The sequence below is a fragment of the Equus asinus genome, chromosome 29 (assembly GCF_041296235.1).
Source record: "Equus asinus isolate D_3611 breed Donkey chromosome 29, EquAss-T2T_v2, whole genome shotgun sequence".
In the NCBI taxonomy this organism is placed as follows: domain Eukaryota; kingdom Metazoa; phylum Chordata; class Mammalia; order Perissodactyla; family Equidae; genus Equus; species Equus asinus.
Genome location: NC_091818.1, coordinates 34,589,680 through 34,612,779, shown reverse-complemented (window position 1 = coordinate 34,612,779; position 23,100 = coordinate 34,589,680). Strand labels below are relative to the sequence as shown.

Below are 23,100 nucleotides of genomic sequence, written 5' to 3'. Positions count from 1 at the left end.
CTTTTAGACGGTTCAGCAGTCATTTGAGTGAAAAGCTTGCCGTAAGAGCTAATTAGCTCATAGAGTAATGAAATGGTTCTCCTCTCAAATGCTTTAAGTAAATATCTTACATTCTGAGCAGAAACTACTCTTAATGGGGAGTTCCAGGGGCTAGCATTAAGCTGTTTGCTTCTCCCTGAGTTCTATTAGAACTTCGCTGCTCAGAGTGTGGTCCACAGACTCGCAGCAGCAGCATCTCCTGGGAGCTTGTTAGAAATGCGGACTCTCAGCCCTGCCCTGGACCCTCTGAATTAGAATGCACAGTGCAACCAGCATCCCAGGTGATTTGTGTACACGCTGAAGTTTGAGAAGCACTGGTCTATTACAGAATTTCTCCAGCTCTGCTTTGCGCATACAGATCATCTGAGGATCTTACTAAAACAGATTTCTGGGCCCCACCCTCAGGGGTTTTGATTGTGTCTGACGGGGTAGGGCCTGAGAATTTGCATTTCTAACAAGCTGCCAGGAAGTGCTGGGGCTGGCTGTTTGGGAAGCACGCTTGCAGTAGTGCCAGTCTAGTTCACTTGGGGTGCTGAATTGATCTTTGCTGGTGGTGGAGACTAAAACCCCAATGAAGGGGTCATCTGATTTTCCTTTGCCTACACTGGAGTCATGAGCATGATAATGAAACCATTCCCTGGAACATCCAGCCTGTTATGGGGATGGGTTTGCATACAATGAACTGTTCAGGTCAGTCTTTGTTGGCCATTATGAGTCTACAGAAGAGGGAGTAATTAAATTCTCCATGGGTGCTCAGCCTTTTGAGTTGGGCCCTGAAAGCTGATAAGATTTTTACAAGTTTGACCCATTCCTGGGATTCACATGGATATGTGCAAGGAGGCTGGGCTATACATGAAGTGACAATAGTTAATCCAGCATTGCTACATTGTAGAGTCTAGAGCCTCAGGAATGAAGGGGAGCAGAGAGTAGGGGAAATGGGTCTGGAAAAAAGTTTGGGGACAAGATTGGGAAGAGTCTAAAATGTCATGTTAAGGAGTTTGGATTCTGTCTTGGAACATTTTGCTATAATCATGTCTGTTTTTAAAGTTGTCATTTCCAATTGTACTTACCATTCTGCATGTGCTTTTTTTTTCCTTCTTTCAGGATTAAGCATGAAAACATTGTTGCCCTGGAAGACATTTATGAAAGCCCAAATCACCTGTACTTGGTCATGCAGCTGTAAGTACCTTGTTTAATTGATGAGCGCAGACCACGGGTTGCAAACTCGAATGCCTAACGGATCAGGTGGTAAAATAGACTGACTTAGTGGGTCAGTTGAGACATAGGGAGTGATGAGAACTGTGGAACATTGGAGAAGCATGGATCCATCTAAAGACAGTGGACCAAACACAGGAGTCTGCAGACCTCACTTGGTCTAGTCTGCAGCTGCTGGGCCAGACTGAAAATCTAGAGCCCTTGCAATGGGATCTGATGCTACTATTGCACGATGCCTATATTCAGGATGTCTCCTTTGCTTTTTAATGTGCAAGGTCCAAATGTTGCTTCCTGAAAACACTTCCGTGGGCCCACTGTGAAGTACACTCTGCTCCTGTCTCTAGAAGGAACTCCCACCCTTGTCTTCATTGCTACGGAGGCTGGGGGAGGGCAGCAGATGGTTGCTGTGTGTTCTGTCCTTTCCCTTCTACTCTCCTGCTGGCAGATAAATAAATGCACATGTGACAGAGCTGGACTTCATACCAGATACAAGAAAAGAATAATTGGAGTCAGACCATGGTGTTACCACCCCCATTAGATTATTTCTGCATTCCAGTAACACTGGAGATTACCAGAAGATGGAATAAATAAGAAAGCTGAAAATGCAGGTGGAGACTTTCTTTGAACATGTGTTTTTTTAGATGTAAGATGAAATTAGCCTCCTCACTTGCACACATGCTTTACTCTAAGTGACATAATTCCTAGGAGTATCCCAGGACTAAATTTATTATAATTAAGTGATGGAAACTGCGTAAAACTGTTATGCTTGAGTAACTTAGGTAAATAAATTCTGGAGCACCCCATTATTGAGCTTGATGACCAAAGAGGATTTTTGTTGAAAGTCAGAATATATACTTAAATTTCATTATTTATTAATGCTTTTCACACTTTGGATTGCTAAAGGTATTTAGAACAATTGAGGGTTAGGCTCACAATTTAATTTTCATCTATTGTCTTTTTCCTTATGCATGCTTAAACAACACATTAACGGGGGGTCGTTTATAGGAGGCAAATAAGTGTTCACCAATGCATTTATTTAATCTCTCCTTATCTTTAAAGTATTTTTAGTAGGTTGTGACATTTTTGTATAAACATTTTGAAAAGTGTCCAAACTAGAAGCATGTGGATGATTTTTCTCTGGCAAATGACAGTCCTAGATGGTGACCAGCAGTTTATTGGATTCGTGTGTTATTGTCAGCCCAGAGACAGGTAGTTTAAGCAGTATTTGGCTGCTGGATCCCAATTACCTAAGCACAGTCTTTTCCGGCTCCTTGATATGCTGTTTGTTTTATAATTTATCATATTTCTAGTTCTTCCTAGAAAGTATAGCTCTCCCCAGATCTGGAATGCTCCCTAGGAGCTCACATTGGGTATGGAGTCTGCTCTTAAAGAACCAGATGAACCACTTTCCCTCCAAATGTTGACTGCCAATCGGAAGAATAGGACATTTTGGTGACAAGAAAAAGCCCCACAAAAATGTCAGTTGTGTATTTAAATGTGTGCTTTTTTATTAGTGATGCCGAAAAAATATTAATACTTGAATCCAAAGCTGTATGTACTCACTTGCTTAAGTTCTCTGTTCGTGGAACTGTAACTAAAGAAATCAGTTAAAAGTACTCCAAATATGTAAATCTCAGGTCTGACTCTCCCTTAATAGTTTGGTAAATTTGGGCAAAGAATTAGGCCACTCTGAGTATCAATTTCCTTGATGGGAAACAATGGGGATGATAATATTTACAGTAGAGGGCTATAATAAGTATTGAACGGGAAATATGTGTGGGAAATAGTTTGTCATAAATAAGAGGGCTTCAGTACAGTCTGGTTTCTGTATGGACTTTTATAGCATTTCCTCAGTAAGTTTCCGCAGCTGGTCTGTAATTTTACGAGATAGAGTTCAAGTAGGTTTAATTTCTGCCTCTCTGAGCAACTTAATTGTGTACTTACCTGCCGAAGTTTATGTAAAGGTCAGCTGGCAGGAGAGCAGAACAGTGCCTGGAACAGATCGAACCTTAGAACAAAGTTTGGAAGATGTGGTCGGCGCAGTCGTCCCCACTCTCTCACTGAGCTTTTTTTATCAGGAATTTCACTATTTTGCAATTTTCCCAAAACCTCCTTAATATGAACTACACTTATTCAGAATTTGTATTAATTCAGAGATGAGTTGGGCTGGAATTAACCTTTGGAGTGCATGGTATGAGGTCTGACAGTCATGTTAATCACAAAATCCAGATCTAGAGGCGATGAATGTTTGAAGTACCTAAGGAAAAGACTATTTACCTGTACCATTAATCAATTTAGAAGCACAATTCACAAAAAATATTGGGTATGCTAATTACAAACTGTTAACTTGTATAAATTCTTTTTTCATTGGCGCTCATTACTTTTTTTAAATCAACATTATTGAGGTTTAATTTATGTACAACTAACTGCACCCATGTAAACGATGATGAATGTGAGAGAATCCCATCCATGAAACCACCGCCACAACCAAGAACAGAAAATGTCCATCACCCCAAAGGATCCCCTGTGGCCCTTTGAAGTCCTCCCTCCCCCGCCCCTGACCCCAGGCAGCCAGTGATCCACTTTCACTCAATGGAGATTATTTTGCATTTTCTAAAATACTGTATGAATGGAGTTATATGATATGTGCACTTTGGTGTCTGGCTTATTTCACTCATCATGATTATTGACATTCATCCGTGTAGTAGCATAGATCAGTAGTCCGGTCCTTCTTATTGCCGTGAAGCTTTCCATTGTTATGGATGTTCCACATTTTATCCGCTTACCTGTTGAAAGTCATTTTGGGTTGTTTCCAGCTTGGAGGCTGTTATAAATAAATGTGTGTGAATGTTCATGTACAAGCCTTCGTGTGAACGTGTATTTGGGTGAAGACTAGGAGTGGAATGAGTGGGCCATAGGGGAGGTGTTATGGTGAAGTTTTTAAGAAACTGCTAGATGGTTTTCCAAAGTGGTTCTATCGTTTTACATTTTTGCCAGCAGTGTATGTTAAGTTCCTGTTCTCTACATTCTTGCCAACACTTGATGCTTTTAATTTTAGCCATTTTAGTGGGCGTAGTGGTATCTTGTAGTGGTTTTAATTTGCATTTCCCTGATGATTGATGATGTCAGTCATCTTTTTATGTCCTAATGGGCCATTTGTACATCTTCTTGGGTAAAATGTCTGATCAGATATTTTCCTCCGTTTTTATTGGATTGTTTATCATCATATTATTGGGTTGGAAGTGTCCTTTATATAGTCTATCCTTTGATAGATATATGTAATATGAATATTAACTCCCATTCTGGAGCTTGCTTTTTTTGTTTTCTTAGTGGTGCCCTTTTAAAAAAACAGCTTTATTGAGATATAATTCACATACCATACAATTTACCCATTTAAAACATACAGTTCAGTGGTTTTTATTAGTCACAGCCTTGTACAATCATCATACAGTCTAATTTTAGAACATTTTTGTCCCATTAAAAGAAACCCTGCACTCATTAGCAGTCACTCTCAGTTCCTCCCTTCCCCAGCCCCTGGCAACCACTTTCTGTCTCTATGGATTTGCCTATTCTAGACGTTTCATAGAAATGGAATCATACAATACGTGATGTTTTGAGACTGGCTTCTTCCACTTAGCTTAATGTTTTCAAGGCTTATCCATGTTGGAGCATGTATCAGTACTTTATTCCTTTTTATTCCCAAGCAATATGGATATGTCATGTTTATTTACCCATTCATCAGTTGATGGGCGTTTAGGGTGTTTCTACTTTTTGGCTATTGTGAATAATGAAGCTAGGCATATTCATGTACAAACGTTTGTATGGATATATGCTTGCTTTCCCCTTGGGTATATACCTAGGGGTGGAATTATTAAGTGGTAACTCTATGTTTAACATTTTGAGGAACTTCCAAACTATGTTCCAAAGTGACTTACAGTCCCATGAGCAGTGGCTGAGGATTCTCGTGTCTCTACATCCTCTCCATTACTTGTTTTATCTGTCTTTTTGTTGACAGCCATCCTTGGGGGGGTGAAGTGGTATCTCGTTGTGGTTTGAGTTGCATTTTTTTGATGACTGATGATGTTCAGCATCTTTTCATGTGTTTATTGGCGCTTGTGTATTTTCTTTGGAGAAATATCTATTCAAATATGTTATCCATTTTAAAATTGGGACATTTGTCTTTTATTTTTGAGCTGTAAGACTTTGTATAGTCTATATCCAAGTCCTTTATCAGACATGATTTGCAAATATTTTCTCCTATTATGTGGGTTTTCTTTTCACTTTCTTGATGATGTCATTTGCAGCACCAAAGTTTTTAATGTTGACATAGTCCAGTTTATTTTTTCTCTTGTTGCTTATGCTTTTGGTGTCATATTTAAGAAACCATAACCTAATTCTTAATGGTATCTTTTGAATAGGAAATGTTTTAATGGTGATAAAGTTCAACTTATCAAGTTGTCTTCTTTCTGGTTTGTGCTTTTTGTGTCCTATATGAGAAGTCTTTGCCTACTCCACATTTGCAAATGTTTTTTTCTTTCAAAGTTTTATAGTTTTATCAGTTGATCTATTTTAAGATCAATTTCAAATTAATTTTTATGTACGGCATGAGGTAAGGACCGTATTCTTTTTTTCTTTTAATAAGGATGCTCAATTTTCAGCAGCATTTGTTGAGAAGACTTTTCTTTTCCCAATTCATTGCCTTGGCACCTTTGTCAAAAATCAATGGACCATATACGACTGGCTAAGTTTCTGGACTCATTATTCTATTTCATTACTCTGTATGTCTGTTCTTTGTCAATACTACACTGTCTTGTTTTTACTGTAGCTTTCGAGGAAGTCTTGAAATCAGGTAGTGTAAGTCTTCTAACTTTGTTATTCTTTTCTTAAAATTGCTTTGACTAATCTAGATTGTTTGCATTGGCACATAAATTTTAGAATCAGATTTTTATTTTTTCAAAAATGCACGTGGGAATTTTGTTTGGGATTGCATTGAATCTGTATGTCAATTTGGGAACAATTGACAATTTAAAAAATTGAGCCTTTCAATCCATAAACATGATCAATTTCTCCATTTATTTAGATCTTTCATTTCTCTCAGTAATGTTTTATAGTTTTCACTGTGTAGGTCTTCCATATCTTTGTTGAATTTATTCTGAAATATTTTATTTTTATGATTCTATTATAAATGGGTTTTTATTTTATTTTTCCAGTCTCTTGCTGCTATTATATAAAAATACAATTTTTTTTTTTTTTGCATTAACCTATAACCGTGCTAAATCCACTGATTAGTTCTAGTAGTTGTTTTATGGATTTCTTAGCATTTTCTATCTAAATGATCATGCCATCTACAATTTACATTAATTCTGGTTGGTCCCCAAAGGAATTCTATTTGATAAAACTTGTGATAGTTTAGTCCTAGATATTAAGTGTATTTTACTGTCATAATTATATTTATGTATATAAATTAAATTATTGTATATAAATATAATTATGACATATATAGTTTATATGTCATATATATATATATAAATGTAATATACAATTATATTTTGAAAATTCAAATTGGCCTCTCTCTTATTCCTTCCTCACCTCCATTGGTTATTTAAATCAGTGAGATTTAGAAAAGCAATGGGAAAAAGAAAAAAACAATGACAGAAAACCCTTGATGTATCAGAATATAATACTGGGAGAGTCTTTGGCTTAGTTTGAGGATTGTGTGGGCTTTGTTGTTACTTTTGTTGTTATGTATATATTTTTGGTTGGCAGGTCTCAATAGTTTTTGTTCCTAAGACCTCCATATCTTTTCTGTCTGGGTTGGTAGAAAGTGGGATTTTGGGGTTGTTTTGGAGAGCTTAGAAAGTTCTTGGTTTCTGAGTACTTGGGGAGGATCAAGAACACAACGTCTGGGGGGACTATTTCACAATATTTGTGCTTGGGAGGTTTTTGGTTTCCTAGGAAACATCATCTTGGGCAGCGATGCTTAGATTCAAAAGGGGACGCTCGGCACCCTAGTTTTATTACTTAGCTAATTGCTGTTTCAATTCTGAGTACTGTAGCATCTGTGTTCCTGTGCTGCTGCAGCAAAAGACGCTTGGCTGTTTATAGAGGTCTCTATTTAAATTTTATTTGGGTTTTTGGACAAATATATTTTTTTTGAATGCTATTTTTTGGAACATTCTTCATTAGATAGTGTGAGGTTAGTATGACATTGAGATAAGTTACCAATGAGAAGTGAATTTGTTTAGAGTTAATTCTTCATCGGACTTTGCTTGTGGAATATCAGCCCATATATTTGGAAATGAAAAAAGACACCCCCTCAACTGCTCCCCTTTCACATCTGTAACAACACAAGATGTAAAATACACTTCATGCTGATACAATTCAAAGGATATATCAGAATTGCTTTTTTATTTAGAGAAAGAGATTATATTCCCTTTTGAATCGTATCATATTTTCAAGAAGGCTTACATTTCTATATGTGGGTAACTCTTGAATGTATGTCATTGCCTGGACCCTTCCCCTAACTAGGCTTGTATATCCAACTGTCTGCTCAACAGCTCCATTTGGCTGTGTAATAAGCATTGCTCACTTATCAGATCCTAAATAGACTCCTGAATTTTACCCAAAATCATCTTCTCCTGCTGTCTGGCTCATCTTTGCAAATGGCAACTCCATTCTTCCAGTTGCTCAGGCCAAAAATCTGCCATCATCCTTGACTCTTCTTTTTCTCTTATGCCCTATGATCCCATCCATTGGCAAAACCCATGGTTACCAACTTGAGACTATATCGAGAATCCAACCACCTTCTCATCATCTCCACAGCTACCACCCTGGTCCATGCCACCTTCATGTATAAAACTTGTCTTTCTTCCCCCACTACACTGTTCTTTCTCAGCATATTAGCCAGACCTTGTCATGCCTCTGTTGAAAACTCCCATTGGCTTCCCATCTCAGAGTAAAAGACCAAGTCCTTATGGCGATCTTCAAGGCACTAGATGTCCTGACCCCCTGGTGACCTCTCTGACCTCATTTCCCGCTTCTCTCTCATTATTTCATTCAGGGGCAACCAGACTGGCCTCCTTGCTGTTCCTCAAACATGCCTAGCCAGCACCATCATGGGCTTTTGTTCCTGCTATTCCTTCTTCCTGGTACCCTTTCCCTTAGATGTCTTAATGCTATCGTGGGATGAAAGAAATGTTAGAATTTCTACCAAATGTCACCTTTTCACTGAGATATTCCCCAGCTCCCCTGTGAGATAATAACTCCCCCTACCACCTCCCACCATACACCCATTCATTTCCTGTCCCCTTCCCACCTTAATTTTTGTCTTTAGCATTTGTCACCGTTAGAAAATTTATCTCTGCTTTGTTCTCTGCTAAAACAGTCCTTGCACATTACAGTAGGCACTAATAAATATTTGTTCAATTAATATGATTGCATATAAAAGGAATAAAGGTTAATGCTTATTTATTCACTTGTTTAATCCTTACAAAAAACTTAGGAACGACCATTATCCCAATTTTACATGAAGAAACTGAGGAGAAAGTTGCATCATTTACCCAAGCCAGTGAGTGACCCAGTGGATACTCAGTGTGATATACCTGGATGACATTTGCTAGGAAAAAACCTTTCAGGTACTATTAATATTAATATTAATATTAATAGTTTGTTTTACCTGGAAAAGTTTATTACTTATGCTTCAATAAGTGTTTTATGAGCAGAGCTAACTAGGAAATGCCCTGTATTTTGTAGTGGTTTGTGAGGGGGAGAAAGTTTAGTAAATAATATCACAGGAAATCACTAAAGCAGTCTCAATTCATTCACAGCAACGATCATGTTTCTTCAATAATTTTTTCAATCAGTGAAGGAATGGATGAGTGTGTTTTACCAATATTGTGATTTGTTGCATTGTGCATATTCCACGTGAGATTCAAATATTTCTAATATTCCTTTCATTCCATGGTAGAATTAAGATATATACAACTAATTACCTGCTGAGCTTGGAAAATTAATGATTAAACACGCTGTCTTTAAAGAATATTAATTTGATTCCTGAGTAGTCCAAGACATGAAAATATATGCAGCTTCCAAGAGAAAATATGGTTTATCTACTCCATTGGCTTGTGCACGAAGCTGTTTGAACATTTCCCTCTTTGTGGGGGTTGCCAGTGTTAACTTCATGTGGATATTGTATTCATAATTCATGCAATGTGTTCCCAGAAACAGTTTTAATTAGAACACAGATTATTACTCCCAATAGAAAGTCTTTTTAAAGTAGCCAAGCATACTAATGGATAAAAAGTCTTTCTGACTATGACACCTTAATATATTTACATATAAATTACCAACATCTTATCTTTGTTCACAACAGACACTAATTGAGAGCCTAGAGGGCCTGTGACTTATGTTAAGTATTGGGTGGGTGGGAAGGGAGTTGGGGAACACACACAAGGCCCAGTTGATGTTCTTCAGTGGTTCTCTGTGGAGAAGTCATCAAACTCACAATCATTACGTCCTTCGGGGTTTGCGCAGGGAGCTCTGGGTCACAGGGGAGGCCTGATGGAAGAGGCACCTGTGGGTGGAGGGTGATTAGGACTTAGCCAGACAGATGTGCTGGGTTTAGGGGTGTAGGGTGGGATGTGCTGGGTGTTCCAGGCTGAAGAGCTGGTACAAAGAGAGACATTAAGGAGCCTGGGTGGGACATGAAGGGTTTAGTCTGTGAAGGATTCAGTCTGTGAGGGATTCAGTCTGTGGGGGATCCAGCATGTAAGGGGGTTAGGCTGTGTGAGGGGGTCCAGTCTGTGGAGGGTGTAGTCTATGAGAGTTTCAGTCTGTGAGGGGTTCCATCAGTGAGGGGCTCAGTCTGTGTGGGGTTTTGTCCTGTGGGGTCTCAGTCTGGCTTGGATAGGGGACTGTGTGACATCCTTGTGGGAGATATGGCTGGAGATGCTGGCAGAGGCAAACTCAGTACTTCTGGCTGCTGCTGCTGCTTTGTCATCCTTGAGGCTAATTATTTAATATGCCCTTTTTCCCCCCTCCTGCTGCTGGAAAACCTACTGAGATATAAAGGGCTTAGAGAGTTAAGAAGGTAAAGAAAAAAGAAAATCCAAGGTCCAATATAAACATGAACCGATTTTACTAGGTTCAACTATGTGAAATTGCCAATATACTATCATAGTTTTTGAGATCTTTCGTCTCTTTGGATGTAAGCATTTACAACTGTAAACTTTCTTCTTACCACTGCTTTTGCTGCATCCCGTAAGTTTTGATATGTTGTGTTTTCATTTTCATTTGTCTCCAGATATTTTCTCATTGCCCTTGTCATTTCTTCTTGACCCATTGGCTGTTAAAGAGTGTGTTGTTTAATTTCTACATACTTGTGAGTTTTCCAGTTTTCCTTCTGCTGTTGATTTCTAGTTTCCTTCCATTACAATTGGAAATACTCTGTATGATTTCAGTCTTTTAAAGGCTGTTAAGCCTTGTTTTGTGGCCTAACATATCCTGGAGAATGTTGCATGTGAACTTGAGAAAAAATGTGTTGTCTGCTCTTGTTGGATGGCGTCTTCTCTATATGTCCGTAGGTCTGTTTGTCTATAGTGTTGTTCAAGTCTTCTGTTTCCTTACCGATACTCTCTTTGTTTGTTCTATCTCTTATGGAGAGTAGGGTATGGAAGTCTCCTACTATTTTTACAGAGCTGTCTATTTCTCCCTTCAATTCTGTCAACATTTGCTTCCTATATTTTGGAGCTCTGATGTTTTGTACATGTTTGGTACACTTATATTCTTGATGAATCAACCCTTTTATCAATGTATAATGTCCTTTTTCTCTTGTAACAGTTTGGACTTTTTATAACCATGTTTTTAATATCACCATTTTTCCTTTAAAAGATTTTCACAATACTATTCTAAACATCCTTATCCATTTTATCCAATTTGAATGAAAGTTAATGTCTTTCATTAAATTTCTAATGAGTTCTTTAAAGTATGCACAATTTTAAAATCTCATACATTATGTGACAATTGTAAAATTTTTGATAAGTAACATCTGGTCACTAATACTCAAATTTGAGAATCCATAAAAATACATAAAATGTAGAGTCATGCTTAGAATATAAAGCATCAATTTCAGAGAAATTTTCCACTTATTAACTTACATGTTGTTCATATATTTATTTGATTTAAGGATACATGTATACATCATGTCAGCAAGCTGGGGCTTGTAAAATTAAAAAAAATAAAATAGAGAAGAAATCACCTTGGACTTCATTGCTTCTAATTCCCTAGTAGCTAAAAACTTGGGACTTGTGAAAAGTGTACCTATGCAGTAATAAATTTCTGAATGTATCATGTTAGACATTCTGGTTTGAGATGCTCCTGAATTGCAATTCTATTTGATGACTTATTAAAAGAAACAGGCTCTCTGCTCCAACCAAACCAATTTCCTCATGCCTTGCAAACAGGATGTGTACGTACTGGCCTCAGGTTTCTCTCCTGTCTTCCCAGTTTCTTTAATTTTCTTTCCACTCTTCATCTTTTCTTTTAAAGCTCCAGACTACATCTTTCACCATCCAACCCAGGCTCCTGATGCCTCTCTTTGTCCCAGCCCTTCAGCCAGGAGCGCAGCCCCTAACCTGGAACACAGCCCTTACCCCACCCCATGCCCAGCACATTCATCTGGCTAAGTCCTAATCACCCTCCAGTCAAGGGTGTCTCCTCCACTGGGGCCTTCCCTGTGACCCCAGAGCTCCTTGCACAAACCTCAGAGAAAGCAATCACTGTGGGTTATAATCGCTCCTCTCTAAAATGCGACCTGCACACCCTCTATGATTCCAGGGGCCCAGCCCATGGAGAATTCACTCTTTCCTGAAATTCTGTGACAATTTTTTCTACCTTGTCATGATGCATCGTGATATTCATTCATGCACTTGCTCAACAAGTACTTATGGAGCCCCTACCATGTGTCTGGCCTTATGAGCCAGTGGGGATACGGCAATGACTATAATGAATGAACTCCCTTCCCCTATAGAGCTTATACTACAGCAGAAGGGACAGACAGCAGACTAACAATGAACTTAGTAAACAAGTGAGTATAGATTAGGTAGTAATAAAGGCTACTGAGAAAAATAAAAGAAAGTGAGGGGGATGGGGAGTGCTGAAAGATAGGTGAGTGGTTTGCCATTTTATACAAAATGTTCTGGGGAGACCTCTCAGATCAGGTGACATTTGAGCAGAGATCTGGAGGCAGTGAGATAAGTCGTGGCCACGCCTGACTTCATGGGTGTGGGCCCAGAGCAGTCGCACAAGCCCCGAGCTCAGAAGGGCCCCACACTTGGCATTTCATGCTTTGCACTTGCCATCTTAAAAATTTAATCTTTGAATTTGTGTTCTGTAAGTGAAGTCTGAGGGGTTGGAGCCTCAACTCACGTGAGGTTCCACCTCCTGGCACATTCCCAGGACAGATTCCTGGCCATCTGCTCTCCTGTTCTTAACTGGTAGGGAACTGGGCACAAGTGTGGGGGTGTTTGGGTCAGACACATGCACCCAGCATGCCAGTGTGGGCTGGAACCCCTGGTGCCATGGGGGTCTGCACTCACCCCACAGGTGAGTGTCCCTGATACCGAACCTCTTAGTCCCAAGTTCTTGTGCCCGATGCACAGCAAGCCAAACACAGACATCTGTGCTTGGAGATGGAGAAAGGCCCCATTCGAGTTGGCCAAGACAAGACAATGGGAGCATGGGTTCGCTCAAATCCACTGTAACCAGAGCAAAAAGCAGCAGGGGTTTATAGAGCTGAGGGGCTTGGCAGGAGGAGCTTCAGAGAAGCAAGGGTCACTCCTGATAAACCCTGGGCAATCTGCAATGGCTGGGGGTCGGGAGACGGGGTAGGGGTGGGGGGGTCTGGTGACCCACCCTCCCCCAAGGCATTCTCTTCTGCAAAACAAACTCATGAATCCTTGAGACTCAAGTCACCCTTCAAGTTAAGAAAACAGCAAATTGACAGATTTATCTATGTCTGTGCTGGGAACAAGGTCAAAAGGCAATCATGTTCTTCTTGAATATCTACAGTAACCCTCAGGTACCTGGCTTCGTCCCCATGACGGAAGGAGCATGCCATTAAATAACAGATAAAAAACACTGTGACAGGTTGACTGAGAGACAGTAGAAGAAAGGAAAAATCTTTTTTAGCCCTGCATTTTGAACTAGGAACGTACATTTTTATTTTGCACTGGGCCCGGCAGATTATGTGTCCAGCCCTGCATGTGGCTGTCAGGAAAAGAGCCATCTGGCAGCAGAGCAGCAGGTGCAGGACGAGAGTGAGCCCTGGGGTGGAGGAAGGTCATGGGCCTGGGAGGCCGGAGGAGAGCCAGTGGGCAGGTGAGTGGCCCAGCAGCAGGGCTCCGAGAGGAGGGGGAGGGCTGTCATCAAGAGGGGCCTGGGTCGGGGCAGGAAGAGGGTGGGTAGCAGGGAAGAGGTCTGAGGGCGGAGCTCTAGAGCACTCCAGAGTTTACCCATGTCGTGGCGCAGGTACTTTTCGGTGTTTATATCCTGGCTTGCCAATTGGAATACAGGTTCCTATGGGGCAATGGCCATTGAGTCATGGGACATAGCCCAAAGTGACCTGGGAAATAATCTCATCCGACCCCAACTTCTACCCTTTTGAGGGAACCACTTGCCCCTTCATTGGAATCATGGAAATCCAAGTAGTTTTTCAGATTATTTTATGGGGCAAGTTGAGGCCGTTAGGTGTAAACTCCCTCATGTTCCCCTTTGGGAGATTTTGTCAGGCATCTGGAGGGAGACTGGGGGAGATCTCACAGGGCTTATTTAAGAAACTCATTTCGGAATGCTATAGAACGGAAAGAGCGCTGGACCGGAGGCGGGAGTCACGGATTCCAAGCTCCTTCTGCTTCTGGTGCGCTCTCTGATAGCTCAGCACCTGGCCTCTCTGGGCCTGTCTATAAAGTAGGGGTTCTTGTTGTCATTTGTTTATTTATTTTAGACAAGCCTAAGGTCTCGGGTCTAAAATTCCATGGTCTCATCTTTCTTTTGCTGTCCCCATTTTCTCAGTGTAAATCTCCGAGAAACAAGCACAAATGTTAGAAATCCAGTTGCTGGGTTTTCTGCGTTTGATAGGCAGGTCTGCCCATTTCCCCATGTCTTATCTCTATTTCTAGATGATATTTCTAAAACCATGTCTTATCTCTTTGAGTACATGCGACTTTATAAACAAGGTATGTTGGTGATGATGCTGGCATGGTAGTGCTGATGAATGTATGAAATTTGATGTTTCTCACAGGAGGAGGGAAGGGAGTGGATGGGATGAGAGCTTTCTGGTTCCTGTTTTGAGGCAGGCATTGAGAATTCTGCTGGATCCCGCGTGGCCACATCCAGATGATTAATTTTACATCTTGAAATAAAAACCCTTGCTCCTTTGTGGCTCAGGCTGTTCCTGGCCAGCCTTCCTTGCTTCTGCCGGTCTCAATCTTCTTTCACACATAGAAGACTTTGGTGGCTGACTCATAGATTTCTACCCCCTCCCCCAATTCCTGTGACGAGCATGATTAGTATGGTACCTTCACTGTCCGTGGGGACAACCCACATGATAACTTGCAGTGTTCCTCAACCAGCTCCTCTCCTAGGACACAACCCCGTGGCCGCTATCTAGAATGGTGTCCCCAGAGCTGCCTCAGCTCTGTCGTCTTAATCTCCACCACTCCATGTCTGCCTTCAGCGTAGCTGACAACAAGCCCTCAATGTTTTATTCCCTACCGGTTCTTTGACATTATTGAGAACCCTTCAATGCTTTTCTCCTTGGCTTCCCTATCCAGCCTAACCCCTTGGAGCATCCCCACCATCACTTCTCTGTCTGCATCCTTTACCTGCTGCATCCACCCTTACAGAGGCAAAGCTCGATATCAGTGCTTCTGCCTGCATCCTCTCTCCCTGCCTCAGAGCTGCGGGGTACTGCTGGAGGAGAGCACACAGTCGGGTGGCTTGGAGCTGCTGAAGATTAAATGTTCCCCGGTCTCAGTCCAGTCCCCAGCACTGCTCAGCTCTCCTTTCACATGATTCTAGTTAGATTCTTCTTCTGTTCTCTTGTATTCCACTTATTCCAGACATCTGTTGTTCTTGCTAAGCTACCTGCTCCATCAATTGAATATTAGAACAGTTTGAGCCTTTGAAGGAGGTACTTTGTAAATCAATGTAAGTATACTAAAATGGTATCAAATTTCTTTGTAAATAAACCCCCCATATTTTAGTTGCATTGGTTAAAAGGCAGCTGGAAATCTTTAATCAAAGTATTCAGCAAGTTAAGTGTGAAAAACAGCAGCTTTTGAAGTTTTTAGCAAATTGCAATTATTGGAAACAAAATCTCAAACACATCCCTGCAATAGAAAGAAACAGTGATGAGAGCTCGAATGGTGTACCAGAGTTAGTTCTGAGATTCTATAGTGGTGCTTTGGAATAACTCAATCTGTGGGAAGTGTCTTGGTAGAGCTCCTATTTTTAATTTGATAATTTTGTATCTGTACTGCAATGGAGTGAGATTGGCAAGACTGGTTATTTTGCAGCATCCAAATTTGGAGAAACATTAAAAAAATTATTAATGGAGACAGTTGATTTGACCAGGTTTGTCTTTTAAAAGTATTTATCAAAGAAAGGTAGTATTTACTGAAGAAAGGTAGGAAAATGGCAGTACCTGTGAAAAATATTTGGGTGGGAATATTTATATATTTTGATTAAAAATTTACAGTTTAGAATTTATCATTTTAGCAGGATTTGCTCTGAATTTACTAGATATTGCAGCAATTATAGAGAGAATATTTTCCAAATTAAAAATATTACGGTCAATAGAGAAGACTCAATTAAAGATGTTGACATTTTCAAACTTACTGATCATAAAATGCAACTTTGAAGAAGATTGTAAGCAATTTTATGACCAAATTAAAAATAATAAATCCACATTGGGAAAAAAGTGAATTCTTCAGATATGGATTTAGAGATAGATATAAATAGACATTGATTAAAATATGTGAATATGTGCCAAGAGTAATTATTCTGCTTATATTAGTCTCTGATATTCAGATAATCAACAGAAAGAAGTTAAATTTTTTTTGTTTTAACATGCATGGATATAAATTGTTTTGGTGTTTTCAAAATAATTTTATTTTAAAAAATAGTTATTGAGCCAGCCCTGATTGCCTAGTGGTTAAAGTTTGGCACACTTGGCTTTGACAGCCCGGGTTCAGTTCCCAGGCACGTAACCATACCACTCGTATGTCAGTAGGCATGTTGTGGTGGTGGCTTACATAGAAGAACCAGAAGCATTCACAACTATACGTAACTATGTACTGGGGCTTTGCAGGGGAAAAAGGAAGGGAAAAAAAAGGAGGAAAATTGGGAACAGATATTAGCTTAGGGTGAATCTTTCCCTGCCAGAAAAAAAAAAATTAAAAAAAATTCTTTTTATTGGCCTACCAATGTGATAAACCAATTTATCCATAAGTAAAAATTTCAGACACTGTATGGTTTTATTAACTTCAGTGGCTCCTTTCACTCTCAAAAATGTTCTGGTCAGATACTAAATTATACAGCAGTTCTCACTGTAATACTCTATAACCTGCCTTCTGTCTAGGAATTAACCCAGTCCTTCCTGTCTTTTTTTCACTGTGCCCCGTAATGCTCACACATCTGTCTCTTCTAACTGTAAGCTCCTGGATAACGAAATCATTCTGTTAATATTTTTGTGTCCTCAAGGTCTTGCCTAATGCCTGGAGCAGAATAGATCCATCATAATGATTTTTAAGTAAATGAATTTAGGAATCTAGGGGTTTTTTTGTAGAACAACACCCCAATAAATTAACCTATCAGTAAACATTTGTATTCAACACTGAACCTCTCTTTTCATCACCCCTGCGATAACCATTTATTGAGACCCCTAGTGACTAAGCAAATGAGACTAAAAACATTTCAGGGCAGCTAAACATGGATTTTCACTCTTAATGGATGCACGAGTGTGCTCTGAAAGGAATGAGGTTGCATTGATACAGATGTGGCATCTGATGCCTTTAAAACAAACAAATTAAGCCATAGGGGAGACACGACATGAGGAGAGTTTCTCGTCTGGGAGATTGTGCCATGCATACAAGTTGCTATTACAGACTCCCCTGAGCCCATCGGCCAGTCTGTGTGGCTTATGAGACGTCGGAGAGGCTCCCGTGCAGGGACTCGGCCGCGGCAGAAAGTGTTTTCTAACATCTTGGTGTTTAAGGAAACCATCCTTGTCCCTGGGAGAGTGGAGTTTCTGACTGCATCTCTGTAGGGTCAGGTGGGACACGGGAGGAAGAGAAACGGTGTTGGGTCAGACATGGGCCGGTGTGTTAGCTAGTGAGGCTCTCGGAAGCAGTCCCAACCAGGGTGGTTCCTGCTGACATATGCCAAGTTCTTTGAAAGAAAAGACCCCAGCTATTTTAGATTGCAAGCCCTTGGTAAGGGTTCTCAGTGGAGGCAGCTAATTTTTTAAAAGACATTCCTGAGTATAGGAGGAGATTACTAATTCGTGTGTCTAAATACTAAAAAACTATGCAAATAGCAGGGTTGCTCTAAAATAATTTTTAAATGACTACTTATTTTAAAAATCACATCACTGTATGATTGAACAAGTTCCCATTGACACAGCATACAAAGATGATGAGATCTGTCAGCTCCTCGTGTAAATATATATTACACATTCTCGTTTATGATTCTTAGAATGAAAAGAAAAGAACTAAGAGAACATATTCAGAAGATATTGGAGGTAGGTGGAAAATTTTTTTAATCATCATGCTTTCAATTTATTTTTTGGTGTTAAAATCTTTAAACTATGGAAATATAGTTTATATAGTAATATAGTTAATAATTATAGTAATAGGTTACCTTTTACTGTGTTAAACAGGCAAATATTTATCCAGGGTGGTTAATATGCAATACTCCAGACAGAAGTGGGACTGGAGTGGCTTCCTTCTGAGATTCCAACAAGGTCTGTAACTGAATGTTTGTCAGGGGCTCCTAAAGAGTTAAGCCTTGTCCTCCAAAGCTTATCTACAGATGGTCATTACTAACTCCACTGTACCAGCACCGTGACCTTTAGAGTAGATATGCGTTAGAATTATTTGGGAACACTAGATGTACTTGAGTTTGAGCATCTTTTACAAGGACTCAGTGCTGAGGGACTGTCCCTCTCATGTTTGGAGGAGCCACCAGAAATCAGTAATAACTACAGTTGTAACTTTGCTCAAATATGTGCCTTTCCAAGAAGTGCAGCTTGCTTCACTGGTAGGAAATTGACCCAGGCCCCTTAGAAAAAGCCTCCGTTGTTCATCATCTGTTTCCAGGAATAGTTCTCCAGCCACTGAATTATGCATATTTTTGTTGAGAAAAGTCACTCCAGGCCCCTCTCCGCCATGATTCACTGTCTCCTTGTTCTCAATTGTCCCGGGCTTGATAGAGAGAGAGAGGGTTGGCGTTTTTGACTGGTGGAGACAAAGTCCTGGAAGAAGAAGGACTCGTAAGTGCCCAAGATGGATAGACTTGCACCTTGAGAATGGATGAGTGGACAGTAATGGGAATTTTAGATTCTTCCAGAAAGTTTTGCAGGAGAGTATGAGGGCCAGGTGGGACTCTGCCTTGCCTGCTTCTGCCCTTCAAGTGTATCTTATTTTGTTCCATCATCTCCCAACTGTAGCTACCCACTCTGCATATGGCCCGAGAGCGGATTAAAGTAACAATGGAAGCTGTAAGACCCGTGAATTGGTAACTCCGAGTTGAAACAGCAGGGACATCTTGTTACTAAGGTTCTAGATGCTCAGTTCAGCCTATCTAGCAGTTAACATTGTTTACAAATTGAAAGTTCTGTTATTCATGCCATGTGCATACATGGAAATACTATGTCCTGGATGAGGTTACTTTGTATGTGCTGATAGGGGATGATTGTGAAGAAATGATGTTAACGAATAAGCACCTTGCAAAACATTGTGTAGCATATACTGTTATTTATGGTTTTTTTTTTTTTTGGAGGAAGATTAGCCCTGAGCTAACATCTGCTGCCCATCCTCCCTTTTGTTTTTGCTGAGGAAGACTGGCCTTGAGCTAACATCTGTGCCCATCTTCCTCTACTTTATATGGGGGATGCCTGCCACAGCATGGTTTGCCAAGCGGTGCCATGTCCGTACCCAGGATCCGAAACGGCGAACCCCAGGCCACCTAAGCAGAACATGCACACTTAACTGCTGCGCCACTGGGCTGGCCCCTGTTATTTATGTTTTTAAACAAGGTTATATAGACACATATATGCTTCTATGTACAGGAAGCATCTGGAGGAATATTTAGAAAACTACTAGGGGTTCATTCTTGGAGGAAAGATTAGGTGTTTAGAGTCAGAAGAAAATTTATTTTTTACTCTATCCTTTTGTGCTATTTGAATTTCTTTTTTTTTTGCTATATTAAAAAAATTTTTAAAGAGACCCCATTTGTACATATTCCTAGGGCTTTAAGACGTAAAAGTTGCTTGCCAAATCTTTAAGAACCTTTGGTTCCTTCAGCAGACTAGATCTTTCACTACCCATTTTTAATAGTAATCATTTTTGCTACCATCAATAATTCTCACAGGGGTGAGCATCAGTTGTCTATATGACAAAAAAATTTCATTTTACCAGCATAATCAGAGCCTAAGTCTTCCTCTGTGAAGATGTGATTGAGAGCGAGAGGCAGTTCCGTGGATGCGTAATATCAGACTCTAAATGGGAAGAGGTCTGATATGGTGTGTTTTCAGAACGGATTCATTTTTAATATCAGCCTTCTAATGAGTCCTTAATGATCTGGGTCTTTAATTATCTCACTGAGCAATTCATGTTGATTCAAGATCAGCCATTCTCTTTGATTTATTGATTTCCATGCTCAGAAAAAAACATCTCACAGTATGTTTTGACAGAGAGCCTTTTAACACAGTGCCTCCTGTGTTGTGCCCCCCAAATTGTGTGCCAGAAATTTTTATATCTGTTCCCTCCCTAGTGGGTTTTACATTTGTAGTAGATTAAAGATGCAGTTTAATTTCCATTATGACTTTAATATGTGATTGTGGAATCTTGTGAATTTATGTTTCTAATTTTGTTGTAATGTGAAATGGTTGATGGATAGCCATGATTGGTGCCTAAATGTTAACAAAATTATATTTTTTCATGATCAAATCACTAAATTAAACCAAAAGCCTATGTGTGTATACAGCATAGGAGTGTCCAAACCAAAGGGCATAGGCATTAGGCTAGACAAGAAGCAACATTGGCCACAGTGCAAGCAAGAGAGTGGTTGACTGAAATAAAGGCCGCTTCTCTCAGTTCTGGAGATAAATAAGAAGAGGGGAACATTGAAGTTAACAGCTGCCAAAGGCTGCAATAGGCGGAAAGCTTGGCTTTCCCAATGAAGAGCAACATGGCTATAACAGATTGTGCTTCCCCGCCAATTACCCCCATGTTCTTCCCTCACACTATCTCAGGAACATCTCGGCTCATACGCCCAAGAACAATGTGTTTCAGTTTTTGTGATCGACAGACTTTGATTATAGCCATAAATACAATTGATTAATGACCTATATAAATGCAGGTCTCTGATCTGTTAAACTTAGTTGAAAACAAATAATCTCTGCTCACCAGAAATGGACAGGAGGAAAAACAGCGGGGGATTAAGATGAGTGAAATAATCATTTTAATCCAGGCTCTGCTCAGAAAGTATTTTCATGCTCTTTTTTTCTTTTGTAAGATTAGAAAATATCATTGTGACATGTGTCCTGTCTTTGTCCATAGTTGCCCTTAGGGGCTGTTTAATCCCTTCCAGCTCTGACATCTCTCCTGGCCACCAAGTGAATGAGTAGCTTGTGGTTACACCTGTGTCGGTCGATTGGCAAAGCTCCATTTGGTGTGAATGACTGAATCATAGTGTCATGGCGTCTAGCAACACAGATCTCCTTTCATCCTAAAAAAATAAATTATTTATTGAAAGAAGAATAAATACAAACCCATCACTAGTTACTAACCCCTGTTTAACTTCTCAAAGAAGATAAATAATACAGAGAAAGATTTGAAGAATTACAAACAGCTCAATAGAATTCAGTGCCTTAATATTACAGTTTTGTTATCATATTGGCAGTTTTTCCGTGCCATCTTTGGATAGAAAACTCATCCTGAATCCTTTCGATCCACAAGTCAGTGACGAGCTGTAGATCTTTCCAGAGCCTAGGATTTCGTTAATTTCCAAAATGCTACCAGCTTTAGCATATCCTCAGGTGTCTCTGTAATGAGTTATATTCTTTCAGATTTTTTAGAAGGCTGTTTATGCTTCTGAGAAAGGAAGCATTAAGTTCCCCCTCAGCAATCCCATATAATGCTCTAGAAGAGAGAGATTGGCATTCCACTCCATTGCCTTCTGCTTCATGCAACTTGGATTAAACTGAAAGAAGAGAGATTATGGCCACCTTATGGGGTGACTGTATTTTCACTTAGGAGGTTTCCCTGGCAACCAGCTTTAATAACTTTGTCAGTTCTCTCCTCCTACCCACCCTCTCTCCTTTCCAACAAAGCTTCATCTCTATTAGCTGGTTAAGTATATTCATTAACCAAAGTATACTCTTTACTAACTGACTTCTCTTTTTGGCGATTTGACAACCTGCTTCGTAAAGAGGTTTTGCTTCTCTCTCGTCCCTCATCCAAACTTTAAAACATATTTGAGCAGAAAACTCAGTTAAAAAACATGTATAAAATGGTTTTATCACGAAAGTGTAGATATTAGGAATTGGTTTGAACTGAAGCTACAATTTACAACTTAAAATGTCTTTATATTCAGTTTATTATTAAGTAGAAAACAAAATGAGGTTTACATTTGGTCATTTCATTTTTCTGGGTCGTTCTGATTCGAGGTTGACAATTGCATTGAAGGATTTATACAAAGTAAATAAGACATTAACATTCAGAGAACTCTCTAATGTACAGGGGTTATGGGTGCTGATAATTATATTGTTTTATGATTTGGTCTTGACAGTAGCGCCATCTATAATCTGAGTACTGGTCCTGTGCACTGAGGACTGGTCGGTTCTCTTTGATCTGCATGTGGACCCCTTAGCGTCACTCAAGCTTTTCACTGCCCACAGATGTCGCATGGCTGTAGACTTGCTGACAGTTAAAGAGGACTGGCAAAAATATACAACAGCTACCGAGTACTAAGCACTTACTGTGGCAGGCACTGTTCCGTGCACTGTTTGTGCACTGACTCTTTTAATATTTCAGTGCCTGTTATTGAAGTCAGCTCAAGTCGTTATCTTCTCTTGACAGTAGGTTGACGCCATTGTTTCATAATGCCAGTGATCACACGTGTGTGTGGCTGAACCACAGACCCCTGAAACAACCAAGAGGGGATCTGGAGACTTTCTCTTCCTTCCCCCAAAATTCTTGAAGATTGTCTTTAAGGTGATGCTTGAAACAGAAGAGGGGCCAAGGTAGGTAGGGGTTCCAGAAATCGGGCTGACGCGTGAAGTCGCATGGTGTTAGAAGCAGACAAGTTGAACAAAGAGGAAGACAGTGTAATGACAGTCTGAACAGGCACGTGAATATAGAGAGAGACAGTGAACAAAAGAGGTTAGATATCTAGCAAAGGACTCAATTTCTCTCTGTTTTAATACGCAATATATGTAGTGTGTCTATTCTGTAAATAAAATGAAGAGGAGGAGATGGAGGAGGCCTTGCGTGACGAAAGCAACATTAACATCCTTAGGGTGTGAATTTTGAGATTGCCAGGAACAAGGAAGGAAAGCGACACTGA

At 39.9% G+C, this 23,100-nt stretch overlaps 1 protein-coding gene across 7 annotated transcripts in view; it reads left to right on the top strand.

Moving 5' to 3' along the window:
* CAMK1D (calcium/calmodulin dependent protein kinase ID) overlaps positions 1-23,100 on the top strand; it is a 387,635-nt gene that overhangs the window by 238,856 nt on the left and 125,679 nt on the right. For all 7 annotated transcript variants that reach the window (XM_014850187.3, XM_070500828.1, XM_044762535.2 and 4 more), the window contains one exon: positions 1,144-1,218. In XM_014850187.3, coding sequence (XP_014705673.1) covers positions 1,144-1,218 — 75 coding nt within the window. The remainder of the gene's footprint in view (positions 1-1,143; positions 1,219-23,100) is intronic.